We start from the raw sequence: 19,108 nt of genomic DNA on the forward strand, positions 1-19,108 counted from the left end.
ATATTTTAGCATCTACAAGGACAACGCCAACTCAGTGATGATAATGCACACTTAGCAGGAAATCAATACATTATTTTCAATGAATTGTAATTACCTGGACGCCACGAACTGTATGTAAAAAAAAATGTTGCACAGTTTAAGATGACGCTTGCCACGCTAACTGCTAATGCCAACGAGAACGCGAATGCTATGCTAACGGTCCGTGCCACCTAGCCAATCATCATCGCGTTGGCAACAACGTCACCACACCCCTCCCACTCTTCAGAGCATGCAGGCAAGCGGGTCTGTGACAAAATCAGACAACTTGTGCTTCATTCAACCACACTGTAGTAACGCGCCCGTTCACATCATCAGTAACGCTAACGGCGTTTCAGAGATGGGAAAAGTAATTATTTAGATTACTCCCTACTGAATAAAATAACATCGTTTGAAACGTCGTTATACCCCAACTCCGTTATTAACAATACTAGTTGAGTCTCTCAGTCATTGGTAACACATTGAAGGGCCTCCTCTGTGTTAATAAGATTTTTGACCAACTGGGTATGTGATCAGTTTGATGGGTTAAGCTTATAGCCAGGTTAGCAATTAGAGTCGAAAAATAAAAAAAATCAAGTAAGCGCATTTTCTCATTGGATACTAGTCGGGTGGAAGTGCAGAATTGGTCGCTCACAGCACATTTTCACGAGTAGGCGGATAATATATTTGCATGGTTATTTCATTTCACACTTGGTTTGGCAGCCAGATACCCAAATATTTGGATACAAGCTATTAACCAGGAAAATTGTGATAATTTAAAAGGCTAATGGCAATGTACATTACAGTATACCAATTCATATGTGAGCAGGGTAAACACTGTTAATTCAGATTTACCACCTCAAAACAGGCCATTAAAATGGGTTTCCACTACAATCTCTTGGGTTTGATGACTTAAATGTATATGCATCATGGCACTAGAAAAGAACACATATTCATGGAAACAGAGATACTAAAATTGAATTAGCGTAATTGATTTCGAGTCTATGCTTCTCAAGGGCGTAGGTTTGCATAGGGACGGTAGGGACATAACACTACCAACATTTCAGGATGCTAAAATTGTCCCCACCAACTTTTAAGCAACCTTATTTGCATTATATAATGACTTTAGTTATATAGGTAATTTAGAATGTCTTCCCAAATGTTGTAAGGATAGAATTGACCCTAACATTATTTAGTGATTTGCATTATGTTCAGACTTAGATTTACATCGTTTGACTTGCTGAATGTGCCAGTCCATTTTTTCCCCCCCTCAAACGCACTCACATCCCTCACAAAAATGCAACATGTTGACAACATGCCACCCCCCCCCCCCTTCAAATTTTTTTCGACCACCAGCAGTAGCAGCCACTGTAAGTAATGTAAAAAGAAATCAATGTTGTGGAGATGGGGAACACACAACTAATTTTGCTACTAAAAGTCCGACCAAAGAGTTAACATTAAACTTTGTGAATTTGCTAACCTGCAAAATACAAGTAGGAAACTGTTAACATTTATTAGACTTACTAAACTTTTTTGTTGTTGTTGATCCCTGGCTACGAATTTTTTTCAGTTATATTTAATTTCTTTATTTAGACACACAATGTTGAGTGGTCTTAAGACAAATTTTTTGCATTCCTGGATAGTTAAGAGATGATTAACACGTGTATGTTAATATAATTTATGTTCAAATATTGCAATTTAAATTTTCTAATAAAATCCAGACATTTATTCTGGAAGTTTTCAAAATGTTTTAGTAGTTTTTTAAAACAAAGGTCTGAATCGAACGGTTTATCACCTGAACCAATACACATTAAATTATAAGTCACTGCAGATTTATTTTGCAATGATAATTTAGCTGGTTCATATTCATGAGAAATGTAGCTCTGACCCCCGTTTACCCAATCTGTTTGGTCTTATTAATGTCCCGTCCCCAGCAAAAAGTGGACATGTAGGTTATGCTGTTATATCGTCCCTACCAACGTTGAGGCCAAACCAACCAAACCAAACGCCCTTGATGCTTCTATTTCAGCAAGTATGATCGAGTCCAGGCTGAAACATCAAGTCTGTCAAAGGTGATTCCAGTATTGTAAATGCCTCTCCTGTTCCAGTATAGTCAACTTGACAACAAAGCAGAAATGTTTTTTAAGGACACTTTATTTGAGTGTTTTTAAAGACAAAAGAACAAAAAGTATTAGGAAATTAACTCACTGATGATGTGGCAAAGTCTGACTCATTTTAACGTGATCCTGATCCAATCATTTTTTTTGCAAATACAAATTTATGCTTTTAAAATTCAAATGTCCACTTCAAAAAATACAGTATTACAATATTAACATCCCTTCATCAATTTTCTCTTGCATTTATCTTGTTTGTGGTCATGTGGAGCTTGAAGGTACACTACACCGCCGATTGGTCGGCAGTGAATCACAGGCCACATATAGAGAAAGACAACCATTCACGCATAAACACAGACCATGCTAACCATGCAAGCCAAACCCATGCTAGATAGACAGAAGTGAACCAGTTTTACTGCCGACGACTTCACTCCATTTTTTTAATGTGGTTATTTCTTAATGACTTTACACTCATTTGATTATTTTTCCTTTTCCCTTTTCAATTTTTGTTATGATCACTTCAACATATTAACGTATCACATAACGTAGCATTCCTTCACAAAAATGAAATTATCTGACTGAGCCCCTCAAACAAGAAAAAGATACTTCTTTTTAAAAATCCATGGAACTCTGAGCTGAACTGTAGGACCAGGACTCAGGAAGCAAAAGCCATTTAGCCTAGAAAGACATTTCCATAGATATTTGACCCTTCTGCTTTATTGGTGGCCGCCTGGTCGATGAGTTCAGGGAAGTGGACGCCCACGCAGGCGTTAACAGCCTCCATCACCGCAGCAGGGAGCGATCTCATTTTGTCTTCATGCTCCTTCAGAGCCTCCTGATTAAGCTACAGACAGACAGATGAAGGTTAAAAGTAACACCAGAGGATATTGGCTGGTTTCCGATCTCCCTCAGTTGCGGATAAAATTGTAATTTTTATGTGCACATCAAGATTTAAAATACTGTCTTTGGTGAAAGCCCTTCATTTGCTTCTTGAATCACTAGGGTTAATTCATACTGTATAAAGAGTCTCATGTCCAAAGACTCGATTAACCCAAATCTTAAGAGTCTGCTCACAAGATGGCAAATTAGCAGATTGAAATGGAACTCAAATGACATCCTGTGGACTCAAACAGCCTGTTCGCTGACTGGCAAGCAGCCTCTCTATTCAAATTGGGTGAAATGAATATGCTATCACTATCAGAGGCATTAACCTATATTTGCAAATTACATTAAATAATATTATTTTTTTTCCCAACAGTGAATAATTCTGCGTTCGTGGAAATGCATTGTTCAGGCAACACAGTTCTGTGGCCGTACATTATTGTAACATTATAGGTTTACAAAATTAGGCCCATTTTTGGGTTCAAACGATCACATCATCAACCCATAGTTTTATTAGTCGATAGCAAGCACTGAAAAGTGATAGTGATCCTTTGCTACTCCGCGCCCTCAGTCTATCGTGGATTTTTTTCAACTAAAATAAATGAATAAATACAGTATTTTATTTTAAAATGTTAATATATACAGTATGCATGCACACTAGGCCTGTCGCGATAACAAATTTTAGTGGGCGATAAATTATCTCATAAATTATTGCGATATGCGATATTATTGCGCCCCCCCCCCAAAAAAAATTTTTTTTGCCTTTATTTGTTTGTTGTCATCATCATCGGTATCATTGACAGTTGCAAGATGTGATATGAGCAACCCGAAAAAAATGAAAATAAGACAAGGGCTGACGAGAGAAGCATATGCTTATCAAGTCCCGTCCCCTTTTAACCGATTTACAATAACACAGTGAGAATACAGTATATATTAATAGATCAAGTACACCCATTTAAAGGCAATAAATGTTTACCTTTAAATTTAAAAATACCTTTTTAAGAAATCACAACTAAAAACAATAGACCATGCCTCTTTCAAGTAAAAGACAACATTATTAATACCGCACAGAAACACATAATAAATGTCTTTTTTCAAGAAAAAAAAAAAAAAAAAATGCACTTAATAACTGAAGCATTTAGGCACATAGCCAGGGCCGGCCCAGGCCATTTGGGGGCCCTAAGCAAAATAATGCAAAGGGGCCCATATTTTTGGCCCATCATTTCGTCACAGTGTATTGTGAAACCCATACATGCAATCCAACCCATACATCCTTATTTTGTATATTAATCAGATATTGTTGCACTGCATACTTCAAACTTCAAAGAAGAACTTCAAAGAAGTTAAGGAATAACTTTTATTTTATTTAAGCTTGTAATCAAGTATCAAAACTCACAAAAGTCAAATAAAGCAAACTGTAGAAAACAAAATAGAATATAAATTAAACAACTGCCAAATTGGGGGCCCCCTAGTGGTCAGGGGCCCTAAGCAGTTGCATAGTCTGCGTATAGGCTGCAACTTTGAAAGTTGCAGTAACAGTAATTGCACTTCAACAACAACAGAGAAAAACAGACTAATTACGTAGCAGTAACAAAAATTTGGCTCCCAAAGGTATCAAATATCATTTAACAGAGGTAAAACTGTCTCATTTCTTCAGCAATGTAGCGGACTTCACTTTCTGTGAGGGAACGCTATTTTGCGCGGTGTCGTCTGTATTTCTCACATCAAGCGAATACCTCTAATTGTCAGTTAACGTGACGAGGAGGCTCCGCTTGTTGCTATGCAGTTTTCTTACTAAGCAGTGAAAACTGGAGAGGTTAACTTGCTCTCCATCTGTCATTCACACTCCTGTCATTGTCTAAATCTATTCAACACTTTTTTTTCCATTTGTATAATATCACAATCCAAGACAAAACTGCCATCATTTAGTCCCGAGGGATTGGCTTATTCAAAGCAAATGCGTCATTGAGCAGCACGCTGATGACTGATCATGAGTGTTGTCGATAACCTATTTTTTTTTCCAGAAAATAAAAAATTTGTGTCTCGAGGGTGCATTGTGAGGATTCTAATCTCCGAGTGTCACTGGGATGAGTAGGACAGGCTCACCCAGTGTGAATTTTAGAAACGAGGGTTCCAGTGAATAATAAGAGGTAATGACACAGACAGCAACATGAGCCTGAGCTGTGTCAATGTGAGGGGGAAAAAAGAAGGTCAGCTTGTACCTGATTAGTGAGAGCCTTGATCTCCTCCAGCGTGAACGCCTGTTTTGCCATCAGAGTCTCTAGCTGCATGCTATACCGGCAAGACTGAAAACAACGCAACATAAAGTGTTAAATACATGAACAAACAGTAGCTTCCTAAAGCAAGGGTTTATCATTTCACTGGCATATGTGTGAGTCTACAGTATCTGGAGTGAAGTGTACCCTAAGGATAAAACATGGGCATGAGAAATAATATGTTTAAGTCATAGCAGCAACTTATTGACAGAGGCCTAAATGTACACAGCCAATGCTGTGGCTCTGCTGATTAAACATCTTATTGTGTTAAAAAGAGACAGTGTATTTAATAAGCCGATGTTGATTCAATAGCACAAAATGAGCTGCTCTGCGAACCTAATGAGTACTGGTGAGGATGGTTCGAGTGGATGGGTGAAGCACTGAGTTAGGTTTAACCCTAATACTACATGTCTGAATCTTGATGAGGAGAATGAGGAGAGCTCGGTGAGTCATAGGCAACACGTGGATGAGCCATCTTGCAGTAAACAACCTCTGAGTGAGTAAAGGATCAGCCAGGCATACTAGCATAGTCAGAAAGACTATCTGTGCTTACAGTATGTAACCATCAGTAAACAACTTGTGGAACACTTTTACAGTTGTGTGTCAAGATGACATCCAGAGTGATTACATCCCCCCCACCCCCCCAAATCACAAGACCATCTGCATCTTTGTTACCATAGTTACTATTGTACGTGTTGGATGAAGATGAGTCAGCTGTCAAATTAACGTTCCAGACATACTCGCATGTCTGTTGGGCATGAAGCATGATGCTTATTTCTTTCAAAGGCCACATGTTGAATTGACAGAATTAAGTGATCATATCAATAGGTTGTCATTTGGGGTTCTAAACTAGTATCGGACTATGAACACTTACTTTTATTTTGTTTTTATGAAAAGGAAGGCCATTTTCATATAATTCGGCTAAATGGTATTTGTTACCAATCCTGTATTGAGAGCGATTACTGTGCTCACCTAGAAGAGCTAACAACTGTCAACAATGGAATGCAGCATTATGCTGGGGACGGGACATTAATAAGACCAAACAGATTGGGTGAACACAGGTAAGGGCTACATTTCTCACCAATATTAACGTAATTAAATGGTAGAATAAATGAGCAATGCAAAATAAATCTGCGTTGACCTATACTAACTTTCATGTGTATTGCTTCAGTTGATACAACGTTCAATTCTAACCTTTGTTTTCAAAAACTACTAAAGCAACATTTTGAAGTGCAAGTCCCTTTATTAAAATAAAAAAGACAAAAAAACGGGCAGCTATCTAAGAATGGGTCCACTTCTGGAAGACACTGGAGCACACTTAGACAAAAAAAAAAAGTATTGAAATATAAAAAGGATTTGGGAAAAAAAATTAATGAAAAAAAAAAAAAAAATCTGACTGAGAGATATCTAAGGACCGATCTACATCTGAGGCATACTAGAGTACCTCATGACAAAGTGTTGTCATGAAATTCTGATGTGTGATTTCATTTCACAGATTTTTTTTTTCATGTCAGTTCATGTTCATGTCAGTGTTCCATTGCAGTGGACCCATTCTTGGATAGCTCCCCGTTTTCTTTGTTTTTTTTTTCTAAAAAGGGACTTGCACTCTGAAGCCACCGCGTTGCATTACAGTTATGTGCAGTACATAATGATTCAAATTAGGGACGGCTAGCTTGACTTCGTTGTTCCTTGGGACCCTGGCCTGACCGCAGTTGTTTTGCTGGTTAACAATTTCACACAGTTTAATGTTATGCTAACTCTGATGCACGTCGTACTTTCAGTGGCAAAACTAGTGGTGTTTCCCCCACCTCCACAACATTGACGTCTTTTTACATTACTTACAGTGGCTGCTGCTGGCCAAAAAAAACTTCTAATATACCTTCTCTTCGAAGGGGGTGGACGCGGCGGCATGTTGTCGACATGAATCTGTCGGGGCTGTGTGGGTGTGTATGTGTGTGTGTGTGCGTGGGTGTGGGGGTGTGTGTGCGTGTGTGTTGGGGGGGTGCAGGACCAGCACACTTGGCAAGTGAAAAGGGATAAAGTCTGAACCAGGGCTGTCAAAATTATCGCGTTAACGGGCTGTAATTAATTTTTTAAATTAATCACGTTAAAATATTTGACGCATTTAACACACATGCCTCGCTCAAACAGATTAAAATGACAGCACAGTATCATGTCCACTTGTTGCTTGCGTTTTTTTGGTGTTTTGTCGCCCTCTGCTGGCGCTTGGGTGCGACTGATTTTATGGGTTTCAGCACCATGAGCATTGTGTAATTATTGACATCAACAATGGCGAGCTACTAGTTTATTTATTGATTGAAAATTTTACAAATTTTGTTAAAATGAAAACATTAAGAGGGGTTTTAATTTAAAATTTCTATAACTTGTACTAACATTTATCTTTTAAGAACTACAAGTCTTTCTATCCATGGATCGCTTTAACAGAATGTTAATAATGTTAATGCCATCTTGTTGATTTATTGTTATAATAAACAAATTTAGTACTTATGTACAGTATGTTGAATGTATATATCTGTCTTGTGTCTTATCTTTCAATTCCAACAATAATTCACAGAAAAATATGGCATATTTTATAGATGGTTTGTATTGTGATTAATTACGATTAATTAATTTTTAAGCTGTGATTAACTCGATAAAAAATTTTAATCGTTTGACAGCCCTAGTCTGAACATAATGAAAATAGTTCACTTGATAATGGTAGGGTCTATTCTAACCTTACAACATGAGGGAAGACAATCTAAATTACTTATTTAACTGAAGTAATTATATAATGCAAATAAGGTTGCTTAAAAGTTGGTGGGAACAATTTGAGCATCCTGAAAAGTTGGTAATGTTATGTCCCTACCGGCACCAATGAAAACCTACATCCGTTGCCTCGCCTTTACATGGTGACGGCGAAAACGGAAGGTGAAGACACAAACTTTTGATTCCAGCCTCCAAAGCAGAACGATTCGATTGTGGGGTTTGATCCGCAACCATATGATTGGAACGCTCTGATGACATCAGCACTCACACATGTCACTTTGGGCATGCGCAGTCGCTGCTACTAAACATTCAAAACAGCAAACATAGCAGAACTTTGGCTTTAATTTACAGTTTTTATATTATTTTTAATTTAAATATATTTTATGTTCACTTTATTGTGCCTTTTGAAGCAACGCCATTGCTTCGAGTGGGCGGGTGTGGTCTTCCAGGCTGAGGAGGGTGTTGCCAAGGAAGTGCATCATTGGCTGTCACCTTGTAAAACTGCACTGCCCCATAGGGCCTAGCATGAATACTACATTGTTTTCACGCAGAAATACGACATCGTTCGTATGCAGTGTTATTAATAACGGCGAATGACTATAACTGCGTTATATATTTTATATTTGTCAGTAGTGAGTAATCTAATTAATTACTTTTCCCATCTTTGCAACGCCGGTACCGTTACTGAGGACGTGAAGGCGTGCGTTACTACAATTTGGTTGAATGACGAGAGATCTCTGAGAGAAACGGAGGGAGAAGAGCCAGAGAGGGGAGGGGGGAAGTGGGTTGTGACGCCGTTGCAAACGCGATGCTAGGTTGCTCGGAGCATTAGCATAGCAATCTCGTTCTCACTTGCATTAGCATTTAGCGTGGCAAGCGTCATGTTAAACACTCAGGAAACTTTTTATATAGGGTTCGTGGCTTTCAGGTGGGCACAATTAAATGAAACTGATGGACTGTTTTCTTGTTCAGTATGCATTATCATCACCAAGTAGGCGTTGTCCATGTAGATGCTACAGTATAATAATAATAATTTCTTTTTTGTTTTTTAATTACCGGTACCAAAAATAATCTCTTCCCTGAAACTTTTCTGAATGACGTATCAATAAACTGTGTGTGATTAAAAAAAAAAAAAATCAAAACAACTAGAGCAAAGATAGAAGAGGGAAGAGATTCAAGCCTCACCTGCATATTGAAAAATATATCTATATAATGTATATTAGGGGTGTGACGGTCACAGTTCAGTACAACAGGAAAAAGGCTTTTTTCTCACAGCCTTTGAAAGTTAAAGTTTGTATAACATTACACTCTCATATATTGTAGGTGAAATTTTTTTTAAATGTAAAAAGGTGACCTGTTTTTTTTTTGGGGGGGAATGAAAAATACAGTTGAATTCTATCAGTTAATATAAACATATTTGATGTAAAAGTCTGGAAGACTAGAATGGATTATGTAATAACGTGTTGAACATGAAAAGTAACGTCAGTTACTTTGCCGAGTAACTAATTACTCTTAAGTAGAGGTAATAGAGTTACGAACTCAATTACATTTTGGGAGACGTAATTTGTAACTGTAACTAATTACTCTTTAAAAGTAAGATTAACAACACTGTTCAAATGGAGACAGTAGCAAGACGGAACCATGTAAATGCAAACATGAAATGTGTCGTATTCTCAGGGCGTCACCATGAAAACGGCCCCCAAGATGACACCTTTTCACCAATCTGGTGTCTCACAAGTGCAATCAGTTGATTGCAGTCGGGTGCTGCTTGTTCAAGCAGAAACGTCATTGGTTAAACAGTCTGCGCTCGATTGTTAGGAACAAAAACCAGGACCCACAGCTGTCCTTGAGGACCGGTTTAACACCCTTGCTCTTGTGGTCAAATGGAAAATATATCTACATATGTTTTATCAGGTAAAATTGCGTATAAAAGTGCTTATGTTACACACATGGAATTAAAAGTAATTTAGAAAAGCTCGGTTGAACTCTCTGTATGAGACACCATTACAGTTTATGTGTGCTGACATATTTAATCAATCTTGGACAGCAGGAGGCGAAGTCGTAACGCGGCGTCATCGAGAGGCGAATCTGCCATTGTTACAAATGATGCACGCAGTCCTTCTTTGCATAGAATTCTGAGCTATTGTGGCAGAATGTAAAGCGGAGGGATTTCTCAATAGTAAACAAAATAAAAAAGGATAAATAGTACTTTTGCGTGCCTTAAACTGTTAGTCCAGAATGTTGTTTTGATCAGGGAAATTATGACAACAACAATAATGCGACATGTCGTGGGCTGGCACGAAAACCCATAATGTTTCATTTAAGATGGAGCAAATCTGTGCTGCCTTACACATGCAGGTGAGTATGTATTATTTTTTTAAATTAGACAGTCATTTTTGTCATACTTACCACATATTCAGATTCATCAGGTTCATCCAATAGTTCCCTACTGGTTGACTTTTTCAGCCTGAGAAGACAAATGTAGTTACATGTTTAAATGGACTTGTCCTTCCAAATCTATTTCTGTTTCATACATGCGCTGATTCATTAGTGTTTTCTGTGTTTCTAAAGTCATACAACTCACTTAGCTTTCTGTGTGGAAGATTTAGTCTTCTTGCTCTCTTTCACTTCTCTGCAAATAAACCATAAAGAAAGAATCAATGTCTGATTACTTTTTCTAAATAAGAAATCACCCTATAAACAACATTTTCCTTTAAACCACTGTCGCGCAGCTGTGTGTTGCGACGTGACCTTTTCTTGAGCGTGAAAAGAGCGCTTCAATGTATCGTTATAGTGTCAATGTGAAGTGCAAGAATAGTGCAGCTGAACACTGCTGTTTAAACACCCTCTAGATAATAGTTATCCCGAGATAACCATATGCCATCTGGGGATTTTGGACACAGAATATACACACGCGCACACACACCCCTACACGCCCACACACACACACGGACAAACGCAAGACGCAATAAACAGGCCAAAGGAGATTTAAGGAACCACACAGTGATTCATTTATTATTAAGTTTTCTCATTACAAAATGTCAGGTGTTTCACCTCACCTCATCTCACCTCTACCTCACACACGGACAACACAGGGAGTCTATAATCCCAACACAGAGATTAGGAAAACTCAGCATGTCCCAAATGTATTGCAGGACGCACCTTTCCAAGGCCTTCAGTTCAATGCTGTGTCTCTCATTGGCCATCTCCATCAGTTTAGCCAGTCTCTGCCACATCACAAATAGAATCAGCAGAGACACAAGAAATATACAGTACACCATCATGTGCAGTTTATACCTGCACACGATTTATATGATGCAATGCTTTCCTTTTGTTCCAACCAAAAGATTAGTAACAGTTATCAGTGTCATCAGTATACTGGTACGATGTTATTAAATTACAGAGGTGGGTAGTAACCAGTGTTGTTAATAACGGCGTTAGATTATAACGGCGTTACTAACGGCGTTATTTTTTTCAGTAACGAGTAATCTAATTAATTACTTTTCTCATCTTGGCAACGCCGTTACCGTTACTGAGGCGGGAAAGGGGTGCGTTACTATGCGTTACTAAGTTGGTTGAATAAAAAAAGTCTGAGAGAAACGGACTCACAGAGACGAGAGAGCAGAGCAGGAGTGGGGAAGACGCCGTTGCAACCGCGATGCTAGGTGGCTCCAATAATACCTGACTGTAGCCATAGCCGACAAACTACGCCCACATGACACGGTAGATATCATATTATAGAACTAGATGAAAACGGCAGACACAGCTGCATTGGCAACATGTTTTAAGGACTACATGCGTTAGTAAACAGCCGCCATCTTAAAGCAGTACACCTGTCAGGAAGGCTCTGATGTAGAGATCCTTCCTAGAGAACCTAAGTAACTTTTTTTTTTTTTTTTTATCTAAAATGCTCCTAAATCGGCAAAATCTTAACTTAAATCTATCTTTAAATGATGAAACAGTATTAAAACTTACACATGTTTAAAGTAGACAGAAGGGAACTAATGCAATAACGGGAGCAATTTTAACAACTTTAACGGTTGATTCACAACTTTAAATGACTTCCACACATAGCAAAGGTTACTATCTAGTTATCGCAATACCCTTATTTCTAGTTAAGTGGAGGGTAAAGAATTGGGCTAGGGCCAATTGTCCCCCAAACCCTTTAAACTTCGCATGCTTGACCTGTTTTTGTTTGTTTGTTTGTTTTTTGAGACAAAAAAGAAAATCATCACTAGTTACTTTGCCAAGTAACTAATTACTCTTAAATTCAGGTAACTGAGTTACTAACGCAATTACTTTTTGGGAGAAGTAATTTGTAACTGTAATTAATTACTTTTTTAAAGTAAAATTAACAACACTGGTAGTAACGCATTCCATTCACTTTATTACATTTACTTAAGTAAGTTTTTGAGAAAAATATATTTCTTAGAGTAGTCTCATCACGCAACTTTTTACTTTTACTTGAGTAGAATTGTGAAAAAGAAACACCACTCTTGCTCCATTACTTTGGGCTAGAGTTGTTACATTTTTCCTCTTTGCGCTACATATTGACTTTATTTTTGCCAGCACACCACACCAGTATCCCTGTCTACTCTATATATACAACTACAGGATAGGAGGTCGTCATAGAAAGGCATTGATTGGACTGTTAGCAGTTCATCTTGTTTTGTATATCTATGTGCACTTGGCCTCGATAATAACGTATAACGTTGGTCGTTGCCCATCACATTTGTTCCCGCAAATAATTAAGCCCCCACACTAGAATGACTGAAAAACAGACGTCTTTGGACAGATTTTTTACGGAGAAAAGGGAACCTGACGAGCCAGAAGATGAGCCTACAACCTCGAAGAAAACAAAATCTATGCTACTTCCCAATCACTAAAGACTAACTGCGAAGGAGTGGATTCGTGACCTGTATGTGAATAAACCGAGTGATTTCAAGCATGTCTGTGCAAGAGGGATATCAGGTTGTAGAGATCGCAAATGACGGCGACCTTAAACGCACATTTGAGACAACAACTCTACCGAGGTTCTGGATAAAAGTCATTTCGGAATATCCTGACATCGTACTGAAAACTTTGCTACAATTTCCAACATCATATCTTTGTGAGGCGGGCTTCTCTCACTATCCCATCTTGGGACCATCTCGTCGCAACCAAACAAGCTCAGGCCTCCCACTGATTCAGCGGGTGAGTTGTATTTTCTCTGCACTTAACATGACGGGGCTAAAAACAAATGTTGTTTTATTTTTGCTGTATTATTCTACATTGCCGGCATTCTGACAAATTTGGCATGCGCGTAACGTTAAAAATGACCGCGAATGCAGCGATTCCAAAATACACACTACAAACTTACTTTAAAGAAAGGAATTTTAACTTACATTTGCCATCTTAGCTGCACACAACAACTGCACGCAGCTCTCTCACTTAACGACTTCGCCGTGTCGTTAAGCATTTAGTTACGCCATTTTCGTGTTGCACATGTATGTTTATGATGTAAAACGTTTTTAGCACCGTTGGATAACATTGAGAGTCCAACTAATTATAAAAGAGGGCTTTTTTCACCACCACAAAAGCTTTGGGAGCGAAATTTTGTAAGGGAGCAAAATTTGACAGAACACCGGTCCGTGAAAAAAGACCCAAATCACACTGGTCCGTGGTGCAAAAATGGTTGGGGACCCCTGCTGTAGTTTTATTCTGGTGTGAATTTGATGATTTTTTTAGTCATCTTTTTGGCCTAATATGAAGTTGTGCTGAGAAAACATATATACCATTTAAAAAAAAAAAAATGACATTGTAATCTGTTACAATGGTTGTCATTACTTGAGTATTCTTTTCAATAAATAATTTTTAAACTGTACTTAAGTAAATTTTTGGATGACTACTTTTACTTGAGTAATATTATTTAGAAGTAACCCAAACTTTACTTGAGTAATTTTTGGCTACTCTACCCACCTCTGTCTCGCATAGTTTCAGTCAAAACTGAATTATTTCATTAACGAATGGAAGTAACTAATAAGTGCTCTATTTAAATTTGTTTCATATTCCAAAGAAGCCATGATCTTGTGTGAAATGGAAATAAAAACAGACACACTGATTTTTAAAATCCTCTTAAGCCTCCTTTCAATTGATTACACTACATAGACAAAATACGTTATTTAATTTTCAAACTCAAAAACATTTGTAATTATTTCACAAATATTTTCTCATTTTGAAATATTCCAAAAGGGCTGGGAAAGGGTCATGAAAAGAATGAAAAGGTTGAGGAATGTTCACGACACCTGCTTGAAATATTTCATAGGCAAACAGGTAATTAGAAAAATGTGAGTGTCATGACATGAGATAAAAAAGGCATCACCAAAAGGCTCAGTGGTATTAAAGCTAAGACAGGGCGAGGTTTATCACTTTGTGAAGAGCATGAGCAAAACGAATTCCAAAAATCTCAAAGTACAATTGTAAGGAATTTACAAATTTCAAATCATGGGTCATAAAATCGATCTAAGTCTCATCTGACTTAAATGTGAGAACTGTCATTATGTGTGATATCACTGGTAAGGTCAGCAACTCTTTTGAGACCAACAGGTACAAAGTATAAATGCTACACACTGGATTTGCTTTTTTTTCAATTCCTTTGTTTGCCTTTACCCCCCAAAATTTATAACACAGAAACCACCGAAAAGTGTTCGGGAAAGACAATGTGACATGAGAAGAATTACGCACTTTTTTTTTACATTCTGGTTTGACTTTTAAAAGTGGTTAACTTTTTATTATCATTTATATAATTGTTGTTGTTCTTTAACAGCTTGTAATCCCTAAAATTCAAGCCAAATTTGGGGATTCTTTTTATGTTTAAATATTTACAGTCTTGAACTTGTTTCTTTTTTTAATTCTTAAGAAAATGTTTTTTTGGTATTATCATGTCAATCAATTTTTGGCAACCCTTTTAATGTTTGTTTTAGTCTTAGTGTTTTGAAAGAAAATACCTATTATTATGTGTCATATTTTAGTCATTTTCAACGTGTTTGTCTTCGTCTAGTTTTAGTCGACGAAATCTCATACAAACTTTTTCTAGTTGACAGTTACTCATAATGTTTACGTCTTTAAGATTCAAGTTTTGTCAAAAAAATAACTAAAGGTTTCCAAAAATTTTCAATGAACATAGAGAGACGAGCATATACGTATTGTAGCGTCTACAAGGACAATGCCAACTTGGTGAAGATAATACACAATCAGCAAGAAAAGTAGTTCATCTTTTTTTTTTTTTTTTTTTGGTGCTATTCTTAGAGTCTAGCCAGAAGTTGCAATCAGTAATCTCCCAGTAATTGCTCATTTACCAATCAAAACAGCTGAAGTGGGCTATTAGCTAATTGCCATTTCGCCAACTGGCTCTCCTCTAGACTTACTGACCAGAAAGGCCAAGTGGCTCTGCTTTAGACTGGCCAGTGTTTTAAGAGGACACTCACCATTCTTAAGCTACTGCTAACACGAATGCTACGCTAACAATAGGAGTTACATTTAGCATCTGATGATCACTCAGCACAGACTTTTGAAGGCTAAACCAGCATCGCATATTCTCTTCAGCAAAGATAAGAAAGAAAAACTACCTGTGCCTTCAAATAAGCAAGATGAAGCGCAGCCTAGCTTAAGATACATCCTGAACTACGGTGAGGAGAGTGAGGTAGACGCGCACCACATCTCACATGAGTGTCACGACCCAAATACTGCTATGAGGCCAGCTAACGTACTCCACGTACAATATGAAAATGTCACACATTTTTAACATGACAGAATCTACGTCGCATTTTCATTTCGTTGTTGTCTCGTCAGACGAAAACTGGCATTTGCCTCGTTATGGTCTACTCTCCCAAGCCATGTTTTTAGCTCGTCATTGACGTCATCGTCAGGTTGGTCATTGAAATATTTTTGTTATCGTCATTGTTGACAAATACAACAATGATCAAAACCTAGAATTGATAATAGAAACAATTCGTATATTAGATGTTCAAATATATTATTTTTGAAAGTCATATTCTGACTTTATCATACTTGGCTTAAACCTATGATTTAAAAAAACAAAAAGCCAACCTATAATGAAACAGCATTTTAGAGTTATACCTTTTTAGTTCCACTTTCCTAGATTACGCTGCAGTTAATATTACCATGAAACCAAAATAAGGTAGATTTAGTGAGTCAATAACTAACCTCTATGGCACACTGTTCTTTCTTCCTCTTCAGCTGATCACACTGTTCTTTATAGAGAGTGTGCAGCTCAGCCTGCATATTTTGCTTGTGCTTCTGTGCTGCTTTTGGGCTGCAGTCCAATACGCTTCCTCCTATCGGGGATGCGCTGCACAATGGGAAAAGAATTGATCACATCTCCATCAATCACTGTAAAGAACGACTCATTAAAATGTGTGCTTATGAAAAATTAGCAAACCAGCAAGTGTTATAAGGGTTAGGCTTAACTGTATCTCGACATAACATTTTACTTGAGCAAGAAACACACATTAACTAAACATTTTTGGACAATCATCTCAAAATGACTGGTTTTCCACAGCATATTTGTAGTTCAGGGCAACAACAACAACTCTTAAAGCTATTCTGATGTATTCTAATACAAGTGGAGAGTGACTCGAATGGCCTTCAACAAAAAAAAAAAAAAAAAATGCAATGTATAATAATTCCACGTACTCTTTTTTCTTTATTGAGACCTTCTTCCTACAGGCCTTGAAAACATCTGAATATTTCTGGCTCAGGTCTTCAGTTTTTCTCAGGTACTTCTTTTCCATTTCTTTCATCTCCTTCTCCTGACGCTTAATGACCTTCAGGTAGCTCTTGTGTTCTGTTAGTTCTGCAGTTGTCAGGGTGGATGTTTCTACAGCAAAAGGAGACATTGTTTTTGTTTTCAAAAGAGGATGTTTTTATAATAAACTCCTCATTGCCTAGGAATGGGTGTTTTGTAACATATAAAGCAAATACCTTCTCTGCAAGCTGAAGATGATTTATCTGATGCTGCATATCCCGCTGATGTACTTAATGGACCGGGCTCTCCTTGAACCTCATCTTCAACCAGTTCATCATTTGAGATTAATTCACAGTTCAAAGAGTCACTGCTTGACTCTTCTATGTCGTTGGTGGTCATCTCAGCTTCAGTTATGTCATCCTCAGAGACAGTGTCTTCACCCTGAGGTGTCTCTAATACAGAACTTTCTGGTTCAGCATCCGGAAAAAGGTCTTCAGTTTGTGGAGTGTCTGGCAAGTTCTCTTCTGCAGTGTCTTCTCCACTCGCTTCAGGTGAAGCATCGTGGGATGCTGATTCAGTGCCATCAATCATGGGTGGACTTGGTTCAGAAGGTGTAATTTCATCTGGGAGGGACAACAGTAATTAAACAGATTTTCTAGAAATAAGTGAAGACATTCACTTTTACAAAGAGTTACCTGCTGGTACCATTTCGTTTGTCACTTCAGTTTGAGGCACAAAAGGCAGTTCATAAGGACAAATGTAGTCTGAGGATGACTGCATTAGGAATAAAAAGGAATGTTATGGGGGCTCACAATTTATGAGCGGGCACAGACGCGATAAACGCAAGATTTTCTGTAGGATAAGTCATTTACCAAAATTAAAAAATAAAATTAGAATCATGTCTTATAATGTCATTTTATTATATTTTTAAAGGTTGTTCATGCAACTAGGGGGTTAAACTACTGTGTTCCTTTAATGTTTAAAATGACATAATATTCAAATATATTTTAAAATAGAAGATGAGGAACACCTTCAAATTCAAGCACATCTTTGTCATAACATTTAAAATCGATTGTGCCGATGTCGCAATATTTAAAGGTCTAACTGTTGTTTGAGAAGCACAGTCAGTTTTAATCTATGTACTGTTAAAACATTTTTTTGGGCGGAAAAAATATCGCTCTTCACAAATTATTCCTTTTTAAATTAAATCTCTAAATCTTATACTGCCCTGTACAGCCTAAAACAGGTATGTCAAGGTAGGCTCTACCTATTTTTTTCTCTTTTTTTATTAGCTGTTTATTTCCTGCTGAATACTTTTTATAATACCTCACAAAAATAGGCAACCCTTTGACCAAATATTAGATGTTCAGAATTTGGTATGAAAAATATCGGAACCTTTTAGAATTTCTCACATTTCTGCATAAAATCACCGTCAAATGTGATTTGATCTTTGTCAAAATCACACAGATGAAAAAAAAACAGTGTCTGCTTTAACTAAAACCACCCAAACATTTAGAGGTTTTCTTATTTTATTGAGGATAGCATGACCAGGCAATGACAGAAGGGGGAAAATAAGTAAGCGAACCCTCTGCTTAACAGTGTTGTTAATAACGGCGTTAGAATATAACAGCGTTACTAACGGCGTTATTTTCTTCAGTAGTGAGTAATCTAATTAATTACTTTTCTCATTGTGGCAACGCAGTTACCGTTACTGAGGCGGGAAAGGCGTGCGTTACCTTGTTGGTTGACTGACGCGAGAAAAGTCTAAGAAAGACGGACTCACGGAGACGAGAGAGCAGAGCAGGAGTGAGGCAAGGGAGGGTGACGCCGTTGCAAACGCGATGCTACTCTGCTAGGTGGCTCCAATAATACCGAGAGATAATACCTGACTGTAGCCGATAGCCTACAAACTAGGACACATGATGCTTCGGTAGATATCACATATATACAGAACTAGATGCAAATGACAGTCATGTATAATAAAGAACTAGATGAGTTAGTAAACAGCCGCCTTCTTAAAGCAGTAGCCTTTTTGCGCTGTTGTAGAGAACCTTTTCTAGCGAACCTAAGTAACTTTTTATCTAAAATGCTCCGAAAGCGGCAAAATCGTGACTTAAATCTATCTTTAAATGATGAAAAAGTTTTCAAACTTAAACATGTCAAAAGTAGACAGAAGGAAACTAATGCAATAACGGGAGCAATTTTAACAACTTTAAGGGTTGATTCACAACATTAAATGACTTCCACACATAGCAAAGGTTACCATCTAATTATCGCAATATCCGCAATACCCTGTGTCTAGTTAAGTT

General features: G+C 37.6%; 1 protein-coding gene across 1 annotated transcript in view; it reads right to left on the reverse strand.

The window, feature by feature from the left end:
• Nucleotides 1-2,226: 2,226 nt before the first annotated feature.
• plcb2 (phospholipase C, beta 2) overlaps nucleotides 2,227-19,108 on the reverse strand; it is a 47,945-nt gene continuing 31,063 nt past the window's right edge. Inside the window, exons 24-32 of the mRNA XM_057859418.1 lie at nucleotides 17,495-17,573; nucleotides 17,036-17,422; nucleotides 16,748-16,931; nucleotides 16,259-16,403; nucleotides 11,216-11,280; nucleotides 10,638-10,685; nucleotides 10,463-10,520; nucleotides 5,234-5,317; nucleotides 2,227-2,973 (exon numbers count right to left, since the gene is read on the reverse strand). Of these exons, the coding sequence (XP_057715401.1) occupies nucleotides 2,803-2,973; nucleotides 5,234-5,317; nucleotides 10,463-10,520; nucleotides 10,638-10,685; nucleotides 11,216-11,280; nucleotides 16,259-16,403; nucleotides 16,748-16,931; nucleotides 17,036-17,422; nucleotides 17,495-17,573 (1,221 nt within the window). The 3' untranslated portion in view covers nucleotides 2,227-2,802. The remainder of the gene's footprint in view (nucleotides 2,974-5,233; nucleotides 5,318-10,462; nucleotides 10,521-10,637; nucleotides 10,686-11,215; nucleotides 11,281-16,258; nucleotides 16,404-16,747; nucleotides 16,932-17,035; nucleotides 17,423-17,494; nucleotides 17,574-19,108) is intronic.

Source organism: Corythoichthys intestinalis, chromosome 15 (assembly GCF_030265065.1).
Source record: "Corythoichthys intestinalis isolate RoL2023-P3 chromosome 15, ASM3026506v1, whole genome shotgun sequence".
In the NCBI taxonomy this organism is placed as follows: Eukaryota; Metazoa; Chordata; class Actinopteri; order Syngnathiformes; family Syngnathidae; genus Corythoichthys; species Corythoichthys intestinalis.